Here is an 18,033-nt window from a genome sequence, read left to right on the forward strand (position 1 = left end):
GTACAAAATACTCTTTTCGTAAACAACTTATTTGATTGTAATTTGTATGTGTTTTTCTTTTCTTTTTTTATAACAGATTGTATGTGTTTTTCAAATTAAGAAAGGATATCAGAAGTGATAATGCAACTGCAACCTATTATTTTATAAAATCTTTACCTATTGTTTTGTTTAATATGCATGTCTATCACATTAGATGTGTTATTTACAAGATCTAAATGATACGTCATTATCATTCGAAAATAGAAATTGTGTGATTGTACTTTTATTAGATTATAATTTTCCCTAGATTTATTTTAGAAAACTTTTTAACAGAGCAACAAAGATGTACAGTATAAATTCTTTAAATTAATAATCTATAAATTAATATACACTAAAAATCTTTATAATATAATATAATTTTATAGTCTCATACTGTATTGATTTTTTGGTTCAATTAATATATCGATAAATTAATATCTTTATAAATAATAGATGTTTGACTGTATGCAGAAAAAAAAAACAAAAGACAATAACACGGCTTTTCAAAACTATTATGAAAATTTGAAACACACAACAACGAAAGTCACATAAAAATGCATAGTAAAAGTTATAAACCCATCACTATGCACGGGAAAACGGCCATTTCATACCCAACATATCGCAATATGTTCAATTCATACCCGACTTATATGACCGTGCCAAAACATACCTAAACATATATGGATGTGCCAAAACATACTCAACTTATATTTTTTTGGCAAAATCATACAGCAGTCGCCACATCAGCTGCCTTGTCATCTATTTTTGCTTGCGTGGATGCAACGTCAGCTAATTTTGCTGGCAAATGTGCCATGTATATAAATTATTAAAAAACTAAATAATTTTGTTATAAAAATAAATTTTTATAATTTTTTATTATTTAGTAAAATTAACAAAAATTAATTAATTAATTAAATTTAAATCTTATATAAGAGATATATTCGTAAATATTTTGATCCTATCAAAAAATGTCCTAATAAGAGTTATATATGTATTGTAATGATTCAAATCCAATGCTAGTTTGCAGACATGTTATTCTTGATTAATTATGATTGTGTTAATCTAAAATTTATAATGTAAATAACATACTCATAATTAATAAAGCGTAATATGATTTATTTTTACCCTTGATTAATAAAACGTAACATAATTTATTTTTACGCTTTTTTAATCATGGGTATGTTATTTACATTTAAAAAAATTAGATAAATGTAAATAACATACCCATGATTAATAAAGCGTAACATGATTCATTTTTACGCTTTATTAATCATGGATATATTATTTACATTTAAAAATTTAGATTAACACAACCATGATTAATCAAGAATAACACGTCTTCAACACTTGTATTGGATTTAAATCATTAAAATACATATATAACTCTTATAAGAACGGTTTTTGATATAATCGAAATCTCTTATATAAGATTTGAATTTAATTAATTAATTATTTTTTTGTTAATTTTACTAAATAATATAAAATAAAAATTTTATATTTTCTAAAATTTTATTTTTATAACAAAATTATTTAGTTTTAAAAAAATTTATATACATGACATATTTGTCAGCAAAATTAGCTGACGTTACATCCACGCGAGCAAAAATAGATGACATGGCAGCTGATGTGGCGACTGGTGTATGATTTTGCGAGAAAAACATAAGTTGGGTATGTTTTGGCACAGCCATATAAATTCATGTATATTTTGGCACGGTCATATAAGTCGGGTATGAATTGAACATATCCCGATATGTTGGATATGAAATGGCCGTTTTCCCCCTTTTTGGGGTTAGACACCATTTATGAACTTTAATAGAAATGTATTTTACTACTTCCAAAAGTTACAGTTGCCATGTGAATTATCAAAGAGTCAAGTTTGTGCACCAGCACCACTGTAACCTGAATTTTTGACATCATGTTTGTTTTTAGTTTTTAGTTTTTACCTTTATGCTTTTTTTTTGCAGTGGCTCAAGAGAATTCTGCATTAAAAACAGCTACATTGCTACTTTTTGAACTATAACATCAATGAACATATCGCACATCAATGAATATACGTGCTGCATATCCTTATTTTGAAATTTCATATGGGTTCTTTGATTATTAAGCTCTGGTCAAAAAAATAAAATATCAGAGTAAAAGTTGACTTTGATTTTTAAATTTCATATTTTCTTTAAAGAAAATGAAGTTTATAGGAATATGTTGTTCTTCATATGTTTTGTAAATAAAATTTTCAGCAGATTATATGTTTCTTTTCTTTTTTCTTTTGTGAAAGTAGGCAGCAGTGAAGTTCAATTTACTTTCTTATTAGTTCTCAAGAAGAAAAAAAACTTACTTTCTTATACCTAGTCAATGCCTTATTAATGGTTATGGCTTTTAGTCTTTAAAAACGGCAAATAAAAATATACGACCCATTTCGTTGGTCAGCAACTACATGCAATGGATCCTTAAAATATAATAAAAGAAACAAATCTTTTTACCTTTTTAAATGCAAGTTCAATAGTCACTCACTCATTTCTTTGGTTCGTCTCAGTGAAAACTTTAGGTAGTCAAAATCTAGAAAACGTGTTGACTCGTTTCTCGTACTATATATGCTACTAACTAAGCAAATAAGCAACGACTCTCTTCTTCCTCCTTCTCCCTCTCTCACCTAACCTCGCAAGCAAAATAAGACATCTTTCAATTAGGTCCAAAATGGCGTCAAAGAAGGCAAGAAAACAAAACAGAGCCGAGAAGAAACTCAAAAGAAACCATTTCAAGAAACAACTTCCACAACACAAGAACACCGTCACAACTACAACACTCGATCATACTTCCCCATCTACTATCGTCTCTTCTTGTTCTTCCATAACGACGTCGTTCTCTCCTCAAGAGACAAACTACTCTGCTCTCTCTTCTTCTCCGGCGGTGTTGGCGTCACCAGATGAAAGTGGCGGCGGTTGTTGTACCCCGAAAGCTCAGAAGTGTCGGATACCGGAGATGCTGACGTGTCCACCAGCGCCGAAGAAGCAAAGAGTCTCACATAACTGCGTGTTACGACGAAGGCAGCTCGTTTTCTTTGCTCCTCCGGAGATAGAGCTCTTCTTCGTCAAAGCACACGATCGATGAACAGCTTTAATTAATATTTGTAGTCTTGTGTTTTTTTGTTATTGCTGATAGGATCAATCGTTCGATAGAGAAAGTAGTATGAGGAGAAGATAATTAAAAGTTCATCTCTTTGACTTTGTTAATATAGAATAACGAAGGATGTATTACTAGGCCCTATGTATTACAATGTTTTGTGTGATGTTTTGTTTTTCTTGTTATTTTTGGTTTGTTTTAACATTTTGTTCCTTTGGCGCTTGTTTTTTGGATTAATTTGAATGAAGTCGATTTGAGTTTTGTGGTAGGGTTTTATTAAAATCTACTACGAATTTAAATCTATAATTAAATTATACTTTTCTTGATTCCCTTTTTTGTAAGTGCTATGTGTTAGGTTGCTTAATGACTTTAGGTTCTGTGCCTAGTAGCTTTGTCGATTTTTCTCCGTTCCGTTCCGTTCACCTAACGTACGTATCGTTCTTCGCTTGAGTTTTGTTCACTTTCATCGTTCGTTTGATAGACAGAACCGTCGCTTTCTAGGTGGAACATCACACATGAGTTTACGTCCCTGCAACATTAAGACAACAGCGATCATTTCTTTAGTAACATTTTTACACTGCTGAAATTGTGATTCTCAAACTATTAATCACCAATTCAGCACCGCCATAAAATTTTTAAATGCATATGCATACACAATACACTTCGTATTATTATAAATAAAAATAAGAAAGTAGTTTCTAGTATATTCCCCTATTATTGATATGCAGAATAATGTGCGAAGGTATCATTAGTTAATTTTATCAGGTTCATAAGCTCAATTTTTTTTTTCTGTTTAGTTCCAAATATGTTAGCTTAATTTTCAAAAAATATTTAAAATAATATCTATATATAAGTATATAAAAATCCGATCGATGTGTTATATTTTAAGGTTTTGAACAATTTTCAATCCAATTTTCTCCATAATTAAGTTCAGATTTTCTTTGTTACACTTCATTAGTAGCATTTTGTGATATTCCACTAATTAGAAATATATAGATATGTTTTAAAATTTAGTAAAAGCAAAGGGACGAGAAATATGTGAAGAGTTAGTGGGGATGGCCGCAGTGTCGAGGCAGAGGATAACATCTGCCAAGGGAATCCAATGAAGTGACTCGTGCAGCCTTTCTCATCATTTTCTCTCTTTTTTTTGGGATCAAATTTCTCTTTCTTTTTCTTCCATAATTTCTTACAAAAAGTAAGAATAACATCTTTATCTGATCATCAATAATACATAAAAGACCATCCTTTTCCGCAGAAATGATAATTCATTATTAACTAATTGGGTTACATATCCATATTAGGGTCAGAGTAATCAAAAATGATCTTATAACTAGAATTTGAATTGTCTTAGACATGTACAAAACATAAAGAATAATTTAAACAAAAGTATATCGAGTTACGCAGAAAATAAAAAACTCAAGAATCCCTGATAATATTTTGAAAAAGACTAATTGATTAACTTTTTTTTTTCTGGAAAATCTAATTGATTAACTTGATTCAAGAAAGAGGAATAAAGATTTGACAGAAAGAACAAATAACACAAGACATGATGATTGTGATTTTAATTGATAACCGTTACAATAATAGAGCGACTTTGTAATTCTATAAAAGTGCAGTCACATAACTAAATATGTTTCTGATTTATATTTGACTCTTTTCTTTTGGATAAATACTATCAGCAATAATGTAGTTGGCCGAAAAAAATGTACAAACTAGTTTAAAAATATACTACATTGGCCGAATCAAATTTAAAATACCTTTCAACTAATGTTAAATAGTGAACCGATCATCATGACCAATATTTGATTAATAGACTACCTTACTGATTAAAAATCGCTGTTCAAATTTTATAGATAATTTACCTTTTCCCTTATTTTACTTATTTGTCTTCATGTTTCACAACATCTTTTTTAGTTTGTATATCATTGTTGTAAAATAAAATAAAGATTTTGCCAAGAAAATATTTTTCCTATGTAGTATATGTTATCGTATACTATTGTTTATGATTTTTGTTGTAGTAATGATCCTAAAGTTTACTGACTAAGACTTGAGTTTTATGATCCCAGACTATAAATAGTATTGGATCTTTTGGCGGTCAGACCAATTAGACTAAATTAAGTTTAAGTAATTCGATTGTAGGTTTTCGTTTTCTGATGACGTAGTAGCTAACCACTCTTGAACTTGTGGTAGTGATCAACAACATAACGGATCAACAACTAAGTAACCACGATAAGCCAATCCCACATATTAAAAGAAGCATATGCCATATACACACTTTATTTAGGCGATTGTCATGTTCCCATCATTCAACAATTGGAAGATTCTTCTTAAACCTATGCTCATATACTTATTACAATGAACTGGCCAAGTTTGAAATATCTTATGTACGCATGTGATATGTAAATAAAAACTAGTTGAGTTAGATAAATGTATGGGGCATACCATAATCAGGTTCAATGTAAATAGTTGTTGTTCCTTTTTCAAGATTAACAAAAGTTTTTTTTTATGTTCTTTCACTCTTTGGTAAACAAAATTTTGAGATCGCGAAAGAAGAAAACAGGCCTTGTAATAGAGGGCTTTTGAAGCCTGTCATAGGCTCAAAAACGACTATCACAATCGAATTATCCTATTATTTAATATCTCTCTCTCCACAAAATTGAAAAGTCAAAAGTATTAATGTTGCCGCCGTTCACGTGGCGACCACGTGGCAGCCAATATCCAAAACGGAACAAAAACTTATTTATACGTCTTCCTCCTGCGACGATCAAATTATAAAAAGAACAAAAAAAAATTAATTCAATTCAAGTCCACAAAAATGGTTTCCTCTGACTGAAAACTTGCTCAGATCGGTTCATCTTCCAAGCGGAAGCGTCTCCTTCAATCACTCGTAAGACGCCTTCGTGACGGTCCACTCGTTCTTTCCCCTGAATGGTAATGGTTAAAACTTACCGAGTAATCATCACTTCGTGGTTGATTGCATGAGTTCTGTTCTAAGGGTTTTGTTCTGTTTCCTCTCAGTTTTGTTTCAAAGTTTTCAAATTTCTATCTGATTTGGTGAATTCAATCACTGGGTTTTGCTTTGTTTACTGCTTACTGTAGTCTTCATCACTAACAATCAGATTTTGAATAGGAAGCTGAAGACATGCATTCCAAATCTGACGTTTCTGAGGTTCATCATCACCATACATCATCAAACGGGTCCAAGTCACCATCTAACAGAGATGAAAGTGGTAACAAGGAGGAGTCACTAGTCACAACGTCTCCCCAACAATCAGGTGCATTTGACTTGTCTTCCCTCGGTGCTTATTACAAAAGTTTTTTCTTTTCTTTTTAGCTAGATTTGTTACTGTGTTTTGATATGCAGGTGGAGATAACAGTGAAAAAAGTCAAGAACCTGTGCATCCTGGCACTACACCACCTCCTCCTCATCCTCAACTTGTTAGCCATGCAGTTGTAATTTTACCAATATGTATCTATGATCTAGCTGATAAGTTTTATTTCAATATGCTTCTTACCATTTTTTTCGTTGGTTTTTGAATCATGCAGGGATGGACATCCTCGAATCTTTACCAGGATCCATATTATGCTGGAATGATGGGAGCCTATCCCTTGGTATATGACTTAATTTCCAATGTGTTTATTGATGCTTTTCTTAGTCCCCCAACTAATTTTTTTCTATGTTTAAGTTTATTTGATTTGATGGTATGTTTGCCATGATTCATTACTCCTGCTATTGGGTTTTTGAGACATGAGATTGCAGGTTTTAATATTCTAATTAGTCGTAGCATGTTTAAGGTTGCCTTAACAGAGTTCATGGTGTAGGGAATGTGCAAATATTTTTGATTAATTCTTTACATGCGATGTGATAAGCTATCAATTTTCCTGTCAGGCTTATGTTCCATATGGCGGGATGCCCCATTCAAGAATGCAACTGCCTCCTGAGATGGCACAAGAACCTGTTTACGTGAATGCTAAACAGTACGAGGCAATTATGAGGCGAAGGCAGGCACGAGCCAAGGCAGAGCTAGAAAAGAAGCTTATCAAATCCAGAAAGGTGTGTTATCATCATGAATATTTATTAGTTTCTTGAGAGCGCTTGATCTAATTGGTGAACACATCACCACTTGCTCAAACGCATCATTTTTTCTGTGTGTGTTTTCACAGCCTTACCTCCATGAATCTCGGCATCAGCATGCTATGAGGAGGCCTAGGGGTACTGGAGGACGGTTTGCTAAGAAATCAAACACCGATGATTCACGGAAAAAAGCTGGAGAAAAGAACAGTGCTTGTCCTACTCAGTCCCCAACATCATCTAACTCTGATCAACCTGAAGCTTGGAGTGATGAGTATAGAACACATCAGTCTGAAGAGATGCAGAGCTCAGGTTATAAGAGAAGGGAAGAAGCAGACTGTTTAGGGCAGCAATGGAACAACATTTCCTCAAACCATCCTTCTCAAGCTCGTTTAGCCATCAAGTGATCTCTCTCTCGCAGGCAAATCATTCTTGGCTTTCTCTTTGCTGGCTTTATATGGTAGCAGCCATTGAGGAGTTCTCTCAGTTTTCTTCTTTCTTGTTTTGTACAAATACTAGTGTGCTTTTGTTAGAATACTTCTTTGTCAGCACCCTTAAGGTTTAATAATGAGGCTTGAAGTTTTGAATCCAAAACTATGTGATTAATAACTAAACTCCACTGTGCTTAAATGAAAAAGAAGAGAGTAATTACAAATCTTTCTTTATTACAATTAACTTTTGTTTCTATACTTTTTTATCTTTTTATATCAGGGTTGGTCAAGTCTTCAGCTTCCTCTAGGTCGGCCTCTTCAGTATGGGCAGGACCTGCTGCATCTGAGGAGTTGTTAGCAGCCTCTCTGATGTTCACAGGTGGCTGATTCTCCATTAAACAAGAGAGTGCTAGCTTTGGTGACCACTCAAGGACATCATCAATGATGTTGGACATCCTTCTTTGGTACCTATAATGCACAAAAAGTCATCACAAGTCAAACAAATGAGAGGCCAAGAGCCAATAGTCAGTCAACCAAAAAAACTCATAGCAGTTAGAGAACAATTCAATCTTGAGGAGATGGAATCCATTAGTGTTAATCTAGGTTTAAGTTAATATATACCTGGCCCGAGCAGCCTCGTCAGGGGCATGGCGCCGGAGCAGCATGACAACAACAACAGCCACAACTGTGTAGAAAAGTCGAGACGTCCACTTGGGAGGTTCTTCCTCGTCTTTCTTTGGCCAGAAACCGAATAGCTCCTTCAATGTGGCTTCCTCTGCGAGAATGTTGGGGAAGAACCAGACACGCTTTCCAAGGAGAATCCACATAGCACCAAAAGCAACTGCTCTCACTGCCACACGATCACATCTAACCAAGAGGTTCTTCCCCAACAAGACATTAGCGATATCTTCAGCGTCGAGGTCACTATCTTCTTCGAGAATCTCTTTACACTCGGGGTGATTCTTCATGAAGCTCACGAAATATTTCCCTCTGAAGTACTCGACTCGTGCTTCCTCCATAACGGCCCATCTTGACTCCAACCCCTTGTTGTCTCTAACTCTCTCAGCAAACAACTCAAACAAATCCTTCTTCTAAAGAAAAAAAAAGCAAAAGAGTGTCTGACATTCAGACAAGGAACACTATTGTATGCACATCCATATAGTGGCCGTAATTCATATAATCATCGAAGCAGGGGTCAAACCGTCTCCTACATCTTTTACCACCATTTTTTTTTTACCGTATCTTTGCAGTGAAAAGGATGCAGAGAAGTGTATTTATCATATTTCCTGGCAGTTCAAACTCGGGTTTTGTTGTCACCTCGTTGAATATTGCGCCAAATAGTTTGCTGGTCTGTGATACAACAATGTTTTTTCCTAAACTGAGCTAACTGCTGAAGTGGTGTTTAGTTGCTGCAGGTGTTCTTGCTGTTGTTCCGGATAATAACTTAGTCGCTGAACATCTATACACTCATTGTTGAGTTGATGGATATGTATATCTATACAATACACTCATTGTTGTAATTTTGCCTCTCTTTCCTCTTTTTCAGAAGACTATAATAGTACACAAGATTTTACAGAAAGTTCAGAGTCTCCTTGTCTTAAGACGATGAAGCTGTTCATAGACTTGAGAATTTGATGTATGCTTTTGGTTACATAGCAGCATCTGTTAAGTCACCCAAACTCCTGAGTTAAAAGGAATCTCATACTTCTCTTGATTCATTTCTCACATTTTAATTTAATAGATAATTTAAACATTTACTGATGGTACTTGTATCAACTATCAACTACTGCTTTGGTTGCATTATTGTCTAGATCCATAACTATCTGTTGTTTGATCATATCATAGGTGGAGAGACTTGCTCAACCGGATCAAACCACCTGAATTAACACACTCATCCCAACTGTACAGGAACCCAACCCGATTTGAAAATCCCGTATCAGCCCAATTCTAAAAGTGTATTGAGTTTTATCACATGAAACGCATATGAAGGAACTAACCCGAATATTATTAGGTTCATTTGGTGATTTCAAAATGTAATTTTGGTTTCAGTTTGAATTTGTCAACCTAGGCCAGTTTGGTGTTAATGTAGTTTTCAGAAACTATATTGTAATTGTAATTCACTATGCAATGCTTCTTTTAAGTGTTAATTATAATGAAAAGGAAGTCTAGTCGAAGATTATAAGATTTTGATCCAAATATATGATTACATACCAAATTTGAGAAAATTTATTGAACAAAAGAAAGAGATAGAGAGAGAGGGACATGAAAGGTGGGACGGTTGAATCAGTAGCGGCAGATCTTTGCCGTAGGCATTGTGACACAAACTTGAGCGTATTTCTTCTTAGCCGCTTCTGTCCCTCGCTTGGGCTCCTCCTCATCCGCCATGGCTACCTTAGCCAAGGCACAAACGGCAGAAGCTGCAGCCGTGAACATGAGATCTCTCCTCATTGTAGTGCTTCTCTGTTCTTCCTTGGGCTTGACTTCTAAGCTGGTTGTGTTCTCGCTCGTTGAGGCTCTGACCATGGACATCCTTCTTCCTGCGGTGGGTGACGGAAGCTTAGCGACGGCTGGGAGGAACGTTGCTGTCATTGTCATCGATGCCATTGCTTGAATCGTTATCTATCGGTTAGCGCTTGTGAGATGGTTGAATGTGTTTTATGAAGTTTGGAGGTGATATGAGTTTGTGGAAAGCGTTGAGTTTCATGAGAAATTATCTATATCCTTATCCAAATGTGATTTTTGTGCGAATGAGTCGTTGCCACGTGTCATGTTCTATCTTTGTTGAGAAGAACCATGAGAGGCTCTCTCGCAAAAGTGGACTAGAAACTTTTTTTATTGTGCAGCCCACATATGGGTCCATGTGTTAGACCCCTAATACAACAGTAAAATCTTTTTTTTTTTGTAAACACATTCAAATCGTAACACTGAAGCCAACCAGTTAGACCCCTAATTGCTTTTGTGAAAGCCTTTTTAGTCTTGTGATTTAATAATGTCTTGTGATGATGACTGTTATGCTGCATTTACGAGTGTCTCCTGGTCAACGTATGGGCATCGTTTGGTTGTGTCAGAAGGTCATTAACTCTTTAGAATGTCTCGACCGTAAGTCTGTCTGAAATATGCCTGGTCTGTAGATAGATGTATGTATGAATTTTAGAAATGGTATCATTGCGTGCACAATCAGGTAGACAATATTGGATAGTTTGGAGAGAGACAGAGAACAGAAACATCTTTGATTCATTAACTTTGAGTGATCATCACAATCAACATAATTATTTCTCATAACAGCTACATACTACACTTATCCTTTTTCCATCTTTATTTATATGCATACAGATGGATAGATGTCAGGACTATATGTATGTGGTTTAGAAGGAAATACTGGATAAATTGGTTCGAGTGTCACGAGGGCCGTCAGAGGATTGAGTCTTTCTTAAGTTCCAGTGAAGACCGTCATGGATGCTGAGTAGGAAATCATGAGTAGATTCAACCCGGCAATGGGCAATAGAATATACGATGATTTATATAAATTTAAAATTGTGGATGCTAGTGTTGCCCAGTTTGTGAAATGGGCAATGCGTTCTGTAGCCGCAACGTTTATTTTCCAGGTAAAAAACTGCATATGTTCTTGTAAATTGAAGTTTTATAACAATAATACTAATATTCTGATGTGTTACACTCTTTCCTACTTTATAGAGTGCAATGGATACCCCTTTGGCGATGAGAACTTTCGCCTCAGCTAGCTTACTCGGTTATCTTCTCAGCAGAGCCACTCACAAGATTGTATAGAAACTTTCAGAGTCTCCTCCTGTTAAGCAATGAAGCTGTTCATAAACTTAAGAGCTCTATGTATGCTTTGGTTACATAGCATTAGCAGCATCTGTTAAGTCACCCAAACTCCTCAGTTAAAGGAATCTCATACTTCTCTCGATTCATTTCTCACATCTTAATTTAATAGATATAGTTAAACATTTACTGATGTACTTGTATCATCAACTACTGCTTTGGTTGCATTATTGTCCAACTCCATCACTAACTAACATGATCAAATAGAACACTCATCCCAATTATATATATAGGAACCAAAACCGATTCCAAAGCTCCATATCAACCCAATTCTGAAAATGCATTGAATTTTATCACATGAAATTAAAACGCAACTGAAGAAACTGAGCCGAATATACTAAAAGTTACATACATTTTTTTTACCAAAAAAAGTTACATACATTTTCGAATTGCGCTAAACCGAACCAAGAATAGAACAAAAACCGAACTCCCGCTCATTTGGCGATTTCAAAATGTAACTTAGGGTTTTCGGTTTGTGTTTAAATAGAAGGTGTGAGCTGAGGCGAATAGTTTATTAATCGCTTTCCTTGTTCCAAGAGAATATACTGACGGTTACAGCAATGGCGGCGGCGAATAAACAAATCCCCGTTTCCGACGACCTAAACTACAAACAGTGGGCCCCAAACGCGAAGAAAAAGCTAGTGGAGAACGGCGTATGGGACGTCGTCGCTAACGGAGTCCCGTTCGATCCAACGAAGCTCCCAGAGCTAGCGGCGAGGATCACTCCCAAAGAACTCGCCGAGTGGAGAGACCGCGCGATCAGCGACATGAAAGCGCTCAAGATCCTCCAGTCTTCCCTCCCGCCTTCCACCTACCGCAACACATTCTCCGTCGCCTCCGCCAAGGATCTCTGGGATCTCCTCAAATCAGGTAACGAGGAACCGAATCGCCCCAAGCTAGCGAAGGAGTTCGAGGATCTCGCGATGTACGACGGAGAATCGATGGACGGTTACTTGGAGAGAGTTTTGGATATCGTCGAACGGTTCCCCCGTTACGGGAATCCCAAGCCCGACGACGAGGTTATCACCAAGCTGTTGACATCGCTCTCGTGGATGTACGATGATTCGATTGCAATGCTGGAGGAGATCATGAGTCTTCCCGATATGACTCTTAAAGATCTGATAGGGCTTCTTGAAATTTATGGAGATCATCCAGGTGAATACATGACTCAAGAGCTGAAGAAGTATCATAAGAGTCTTGCGAAAGCGAAGTCTGAGCAGATGTGGTGTGGCTTGTGCAAGAAGTATGATCACAATCAAGAAGACTGTTATCACAGTGACACGAGTGGTCAATGCCATGTTTGTGGAGCGAGAGGGGACTGTGCGAGAGGTTGTACAGTTCAGAAGAACGGGAAGCCTGAGCATCTGATGTTGGCTGTGACTACGGGTGATTTCACTTACGGTGATGATGTGTGGATGGTGTACTCGACTGCTTCGGACCATATGAGTCCGTATCTGAAGGTTTTCGCTACGCTGGATAGAACGTACAAGGCTCGTGTTGGGTTGGCTGATGGGAACGTTGTTATGGCGGAAGGGAAAGGAGATGTGAAGATTACTATGAAGGGTGTGAGGAAGGTGATCAAGAACGTGCTTTTCGTTCCGAAGATTGATAGAAACGTGTTGAGTATTAGTAAGCTGACATCAGGTGGAGGTTCGGTGGTGATAGGTGGAGGGGAATGCACTGTTAGAGATGAGACTGGGAATGTGTTTGCTAAGACGAGGTTGGAAGAGAGAGGCATTGCTCTGCGTTTTAAGGTGATTAGGTAATGTGTGACGACCTCTTGATAGGTTTCTTCTTGAATAAAATTGGGTAGTAGTTTGGTTTCAGTTTGGATTTGTCAACCTAGGCCGGTTAGTTGTCAGAAACTATATTGTAATTGACTATGCAATGCTTCTTTTAAGTTTTCATTATAATGAAAAGGAAGTCTAGTCGAAGATTATAAGATTTTGATCCAAATATATGATTACATACCAAATTTGAGAAAATTTAAAGAGATAGAGAGAGGGACATGAAAGGTGGGATGGTTGAATCAGTAGCGGCAGATCTTGGCCGTAGGCATTGTGACGCAGACCTGAGCGTATTTCTTCTTAGCCGCTTCTGTCCCTCGCTTGGGCTCCTCCTCATCCGCCATGGCTACCTTAGCCAAGGCACAAACGGCAGAAGCTGCAGCCGTGAACATGAGATCCCTCCTCATTGTGGTGCTTCTCTGTTCCTCCTTGGCCTTGACTTCTAAGCTGGGTGTGTTCTCGCTCGTTGAGGCTCTAACCACGGACATCCTTCGTCCGGAAGTGGCTGACGGAAGCTTAGCGACGGCGGGGAGGAATGTTGCTGTCATTGTCATCGATGCCATTGCTTGAAATCTACGTTTGATTTGACCCTCTCTCTCTCTCTCTCTCTCTCTCTGAATCGTTACCTATCGGTTAGCGCTTGAGATATGGTTGAACGTGTTTTATGAAGTCTGGAGGTGGATATGGGTGTGTGGAAAGCGTTGAGTTTGATGAGAAATTATCTATTTCCCTATCCAAATATGATTTTGTGCGAATTGGTTGTTGCCACGTGTCATGTTCTATCTTTGTTGAGTAGAACGATGAGAATATGCTCTCTCGCAAAAGTGGACTAGATACTTTTTTTTGTTGTGCAGCCCACATATGGGTCCATGTGAAACCCTTTTTGTCGTAAACACATTCAAAATCGTATGGGAACCGATTGCTCGGTTAAGAACATAGATGATAACTGTTCTGGTGCATTTACGAGTATATCCCGGTCAAAGTATGGGAACCGATTGCTCGGTTAAGAACATAGATGAATATGATGTTGGAGAAAACGAAGCCTGTTGGATTGAAATGCTCAACACTCTTCAGGGATATCCATATATGTATGTTGTTGTATGCGTGTAGGTAAAAAGCCTATGTAGTTGCAAAAAAGAGAAGGAAAAGCCATCAACATAGTTATTGCTCATAACAGCTATATTTCCTTTACACCCAACAATGGATACAAACTAGATTCTGTAGCGGAACCCATCACTTTCCTTTATTTATATGCATGCAGATGGATAGATAGATGTCAGGACTATATATGTATATGGTTTTAGAAGTAAATCCTGGATATAAAATTGGTTCAAGTGTCACGAGGGCCGTCAGAGGACTGAGTCTTTCTTAGGTTCCAGTGAAGACCATCATGGATGCTGCGTAGGAAGTCATGAGTAGATTCAACCTGGCAAGCCGTTGATACAGGCCACGGTGCTATGCTACACACTAGCGCATCCCCTGCTTCAAGCTGTTTCCTGCCTTTCCCATCAAACGACACCCACGCAGAGCTTCTGCTGTTGAACGGCACTTGCACTCTCACCGTCACGTGGTCCGGTAATATCAGTGGCCGGAAAGACAGAGAATGCGGACAGATTGGTGTGAACAAGATCCCAGGAACCTGCAGAAAAAAAACATAAAGTTCATAATCACTGTCCTTCATGATCTGTCGTGAGGGAGCATATATTAGTACCTGTGGATGGACCATTGACCCTCCAGCTGCGAGTGAGTAGGCGGTGCTACCAGATGTTGTAGACAGTATCAGTCCGTCGCCTTGCACACATGTGACAAACGAGTTGTCGCAGTAGCATTCAAGGTTTGTGAGGTAAGATGATATCCCACGGTCGATGGTGACTTCGTTTAGAACAAGCGTATTCTCTTCTGTCTCGTAGTCATGCCTTGCTTTATCTCTGATGATGTGACACTGCAACCTGTGTCTTAGTGTAATACTTATTGGACCCCTTAAAACCGCTTCGAGACAGTCTCGGTATTGTTCGCTGTCTGTGGTGGTATCATAAAGAGTTAAAGAATAAAAGTATAATGTTTTATAAGAAGCTGATGAAAGGAAAAAAGATTTTAAAGGATACGGAAAGGAGTCATGAATCCGAGAGATCCCATGGAAAATGGAACAATTGGAGGCACTGGTCCTTTGAACATGGATGCTGCCTGTAAACGTCAAGATGTTCCATGTTAGATCTTATTACAAAAAAATGGGACACATATGTGAAGTGAAGTTTGACTTTTTTTACCCATAGAACAGTACCGTCCCCACCGAGAGTTATAACAAGGTCAACCTTTGGGTGTAGGAGTGATATTTCTTTGTCTGCATTTAACAAAAAGTTTAGCTGGGAGCCCAGACAGTGCATATAAGAATATCTTTACCATCTTCCCAAGTTTGTACAAAGTCGAAGGAACTTGATTCTGATAAAAGTTCTGCCTTCACTCTTGGCTCCACGTAAACGTTCAATCCTTTGTGGTCTCTCAACCATCTGTAATGGTAGCAAAATTGAAATGTAAACTTCATCTTATAGTTTGTGTAACATAATAACGATCTCTTTCTGAAAAAAACTGCAGAGGTATAAGTACAGACCTGACCATTTCGACAGAAAGAAGTCGTACAGAAGTTGAGTTAGGTTTAGTGAAAATAATCACAGTTTGTGGATTGGTCTCCCATGTCAATGAAATCTGAAGATTACAAGTTGCTTAGGGTTAGTCTACATACTAAACAACTGTGAAAAGAGTTGAGAACAAAAGCAACTTGTCTGACAACAGCGTGACATGTACCTGTTTGCTGCTGCGGTCAGCTGTAGTGATATTACCACTCTCAAACGAGACGATTTCTTTCTTGTGTTGATCATTAGCCTGCCCCTTGCATCCCCATGAAAGCTTAAATGATGCCTGCATCAGCGTTAAAACATATTCTTAAAATGTAAATACTACACCACAAGCACATGCGGAATTTTCTTCATTCTCTATTTGCTATTTGCTTTAAGGTTTCCTGAACTATTGCAGCCAGTTTCGAATACAACACATGTGAGGTGATGATACTTAACGATCCCTTAAAGAAACAAAATTTTCATCCTATTGTCGATCGAATGTGGCAAGTTGAACAAAGTCTAACGCAAGATTAACTAGAACGGTTTCAAGGATCATCTCAGATAATATATGTATAGTTCATTTGCCTACTTATGTTTATAGGCTACCACTGGATCGTAACAATTAACTATAGGTATCTTATTACCTTTCTCTTCAGTTTGTTGTTGCACCCATTAGGACTGTTATTAGCTTCACCATCTTGGAGAACATCATGGGAGCAAATACGCTCCAAGGAAGACCTTCCTGTTTTCCCATTATTCTCCTGAACATGTAGCCGTGCAGACTTGGCTAAATGATCCATCCCCTTGCTGTTAGATTCATCCGCACACACTCCATTTAACGGTGCTGTCATACAAACCAGAAAAAAAACACACACACATTATTCAAACCAAAGCTCTACTAGAACTACTTAGTGAAAGGTCACCTAGAAATCAATTCAAAGCTAAAAACCTTTGGGAAGCAGCAAGTCTTGGTTCTTGGACCTCTCCAACTCATATCTACGCTTCCACTCAGCAGCCTCAGCTTGAGCCAATGCTTTCCCTTCAGCAGATCCTCTTAAAGCCTTTGCAACAGCTAACACCACAAACATTGCAAACACAAGTTAAGTCCTAACGACACAAAAAGCATGAAGCTTTTTTATTTTTTTTGATTTGGGGGAAATAAACCGAAGAAAGCTTAATTAATTTACTTCTCAAAGCCTCAGAAAACTCAATGAGATGATCATCAGTTGCTTGCATAGGAGTCTGTTGAGTAAGAAGCTCCTGAACAGCTTTCTCTGATTGAGACAAATCACTGAAACCATTTTCTGGGTTTGATGATCTCAAACTAGTATTTGCATCTCCGTTCCCAAAAGAATCCTGCCCAGAGAAAAAAAACTCAGTAAAGTTAAACAATGTTCTGATCTTAAAGACATAACATTTTTGAAGATAAGACATAAACTCAGTAAACTAAGAAAAACCCCCTTTCTCTCAATTTCCAAAATCAAATGTCAAAAGAATTGCCATCATAGAGATTTTACATTTAAAAAAAAAAAAATCGAAACTTTAAGACGATCAAAATAAACAGCAGAGAGGGATTGAAGAAACACGCAAAAGCCAAACTCATGAGTGAAAACAAAAGGCCAAAACATGCAAAGCAGAAGAAACAGAGTGACACAGAATAAAGCGAAGAAGGAGAGAGAGAGAGATGTAATGGGAAGTACAGTGTAATTGAGCTTGTAGGTCGACATTGAATTCCTCTATGATCGAAGAAACAGAAGAAGAAGAAGAAGAAGCTTATGGATAGATAATTTCACTTTGGCAAGACGGCAGATTTTATATACAGAGAAAATTGGCAAGGCAACGAAAGGAAGAGTCGTAAGCATCCGGCTTCCAGCTTTATTTATTTATTTTTATTTTGTTTTTGTGGAACAGTAATTGCTTTGATGTTAACGACCGGATCTCCCACATATTTTTGACCCCCCAAATAAAGTCTTCTCTTACTATTTAACCATGGATATTTAATATAACAAAATAAAAAGAAATATACGTAATAATTACTAAAATGATTTCAGATAATTTCTGTATTTTATACAAATAATACTTCGGAGATCTGGAACTACCTTTTCGGAATCCAGATTCGAAGAGTAATATTTTATAGGGAAGCTATATGG

The 18,033-nt window shown here is 37.0% G+C and overlaps 7 protein-coding genes across 8 annotated transcripts; 3 read left to right on the top strand and 4 right to left on the bottom strand.

Annotated features, from left to right (window-relative positions):
- Positions 1-2,618: 2,618 nt before the first annotated feature.
- On the top strand, positions 2,619-3,396 carry LOC130504243 (cyclin-dependent protein kinase inhibitor SMR13-like). Its single transcript, XM_056998840.1, has one exon. It carries the CDS (start codon positions 2,710-2,712, stop codon positions 3,121-3,123), a length of 414 nt encoding a protein of 137 aa, XP_056854820.1. The 5' UTR covers positions 2,619-2,709; the 3' UTR covers positions 3,124-3,396.
- Positions 3,397-5,901: 2,505 nt separating this feature from the next.
- Positions 5,902-7,882, top strand: LOC108857631 (nuclear transcription factor Y subunit A-9). 2 transcript variants are annotated; one of them, XM_018631634.2, is made up of 6 exons: positions 5,902-6,066; positions 6,266-6,410; positions 6,500-6,588; positions 6,682-6,747; positions 7,025-7,189; positions 7,300-7,882. In XM_018631634.2, the coding sequence occupies exons 1-6, from the start codon at positions 6,064-6,066 to the stop codon at positions 7,612-7,614; spliced, it is 783 nt and encodes a 260-aa protein (XP_018487136.1). In that variant the 5' UTR covers positions 5,902-6,063; the 3' UTR covers positions 7,615-7,882. The 2 variants fall into 2 exon arrangements, with proteins under 2 accessions (XP_018487136.1, XP_018487137.1); XM_018631635.2 differs by having other exon boundaries at positions 6,500-6,585.
- LOC130504241 (uncharacterized) lies at positions 7,876-8,864 on the bottom strand. The gene is made up of 3 exons (XM_056998838.1): positions 8,859-8,864; positions 8,260-8,729; positions 7,876-8,106 (listed from the first exon to the last, which is right to left on the bottom strand). Exons 1-3 carry the CDS (start codon positions 8,862-8,864, stop codon positions 7,902-7,904), a joined length of 681 nt encoding a protein of 226 aa, XP_056854818.1. The 3' UTR covers positions 7,876-7,901.
- A 940-nt stretch (positions 8,865-9,804) lies between these two features.
- LOC108862348 (photosystem II 5 kDa protein, chloroplastic) lies at positions 9,805-10,323 on the bottom strand. Its single transcript, XM_056998842.1, has one exon. It carries the CDS (start codon positions 10,240-10,242, stop codon positions 9,922-9,924), a length of 321 nt encoding a protein of 106 aa, XP_056854822.1. The 5' UTR covers positions 10,243-10,323; the 3' UTR covers positions 9,805-9,921.
- Positions 10,324-12,041: 1,718 nt separating this feature from the next.
- LOC108862346 (uncharacterized) lies at positions 12,042-13,247 on the top strand. The gene has a single exon (XM_018636445.2). The coding sequence runs from the start codon at positions 12,042-12,044 to the stop codon at positions 13,245-13,247; it is 1,206 nt and encodes a 401-aa protein (XP_018491947.1).
- A 160-nt stretch (positions 13,248-13,407) lies between these two features.
- LOC130504242 (photosystem II 5 kDa protein, chloroplastic) lies at positions 13,408-13,935 on the bottom strand. The gene has a single exon (XM_056998839.1). The coding sequence runs from the start codon at positions 13,829-13,831 to the stop codon at positions 13,511-13,513; it is 321 nt and encodes a 106-aa protein (XP_056854819.1). The 5' UTR covers positions 13,832-13,935; the 3' UTR covers positions 13,408-13,510.
- A 473-nt stretch (positions 13,936-14,408) lies between these two features.
- On the bottom strand, positions 14,409-17,737 carry LOC108862344 (NAD(H) kinase 1-like). Its single transcript, XM_018636442.2, has 11 exons — positions 17,584-17,737; positions 17,071-17,239; positions 16,833-16,955; positions 16,528-16,727; positions 16,071-16,184; positions 15,877-15,971; positions 15,669-15,775; positions 15,536-15,609; positions 15,374-15,452; positions 14,980-15,287; positions 14,409-14,907 (listed from the first exon to the last, which is right to left on the bottom strand). Exons 1-11 carry the CDS (start codon positions 17,608-17,610, stop codon positions 14,599-14,601), a joined length of 1,605 nt encoding a protein of 534 aa, XP_018491944.1. The 5' UTR covers positions 17,611-17,737; the 3' UTR covers positions 14,409-14,598.
- Positions 17,738-18,033: the final 296 nt, after the last annotated feature.

Source organism: Raphanus sativus, unplaced genomic scaffold, assembly GCF_000801105.2.
Source record: "Raphanus sativus cultivar WK10039 unplaced genomic scaffold, ASM80110v3 Scaffold1450, whole genome shotgun sequence".
Lineage (NCBI taxonomy): Eukaryota > Viridiplantae > Streptophyta > Magnoliopsida > Brassicales > Brassicaceae > Raphanus > Raphanus sativus.

Excerpts from the sequence above, each read along its gene's own strand:
- LOC130504243 (XM_056998840.1), top strand. The coding sequence starts at position 2,710 with ATGGCGTCAAAGAAGGCAAGAAAACAAAACAGAGCCGAGAAGAAACTC.
- LOC108857631 (XM_018631634.2), top strand. Across the intron at positions 6,589-6,681 it reads AACTTGTTAGCCATGCAGTT|GGATGGACATCCTCGAATCT; the intron begins GTAATTTTACCA and ends TGAATCATGCAG. Across the intron at positions 7,190-7,299 it reads AGCTTATCAAATCCAGAAAG|CCTTACCTCCATGAATCTCG; the intron begins GTGTGTTATCAT and ends GTGTTTTCACAG.
- LOC130504241 (XM_056998838.1), bottom strand. Across the intron at positions 8,107-8,259 it reads GACGAGGCTGCTCGGGCCAG|GTACCAAAGAAGGATGTCCA; the intron begins GTATATATTAAC and ends TGTGCATTATAG.
- LOC108862348 (XM_056998842.1), bottom strand. The coding sequence starts at position 10,242 with ATGGCATCGATGACAATGACAGCAACGTTCCTCCCAGCCGTCGCTAAG.
- LOC108862346 (XM_018636445.2), top strand. The coding sequence starts at position 12,042 with ATGGCGGCGGCGAATAAACAAATCCCCGTTTCCGACGACCTAAACTAC.
- LOC130504242 (XM_056998839.1), bottom strand. The coding sequence starts at position 13,831 with ATGGCATCGATGACAATGACAGCAACATTCCTCCCCGCCGTCGCTAAG.
- LOC108862344 (XM_018636442.2), bottom strand. The coding sequence starts at position 17,610 with ATGTCGACCTACAAGCTCAATTACACT. Across the intron at positions 16,956-17,070 it reads GTTTTCTGAGGCTTTGAGAA|CTGTTGCAAAGGCTTTAAGA; the intron begins GTAAATTAATTA and ends TTGTGGTGTTAG. Across the intron at positions 15,972-16,070 it reads CTGACCGCAGCAGCAAACAG|ATTTCATTGACATGGGAGAC; the intron begins GTACATGTCACG and ends TGTAATCTTCAG.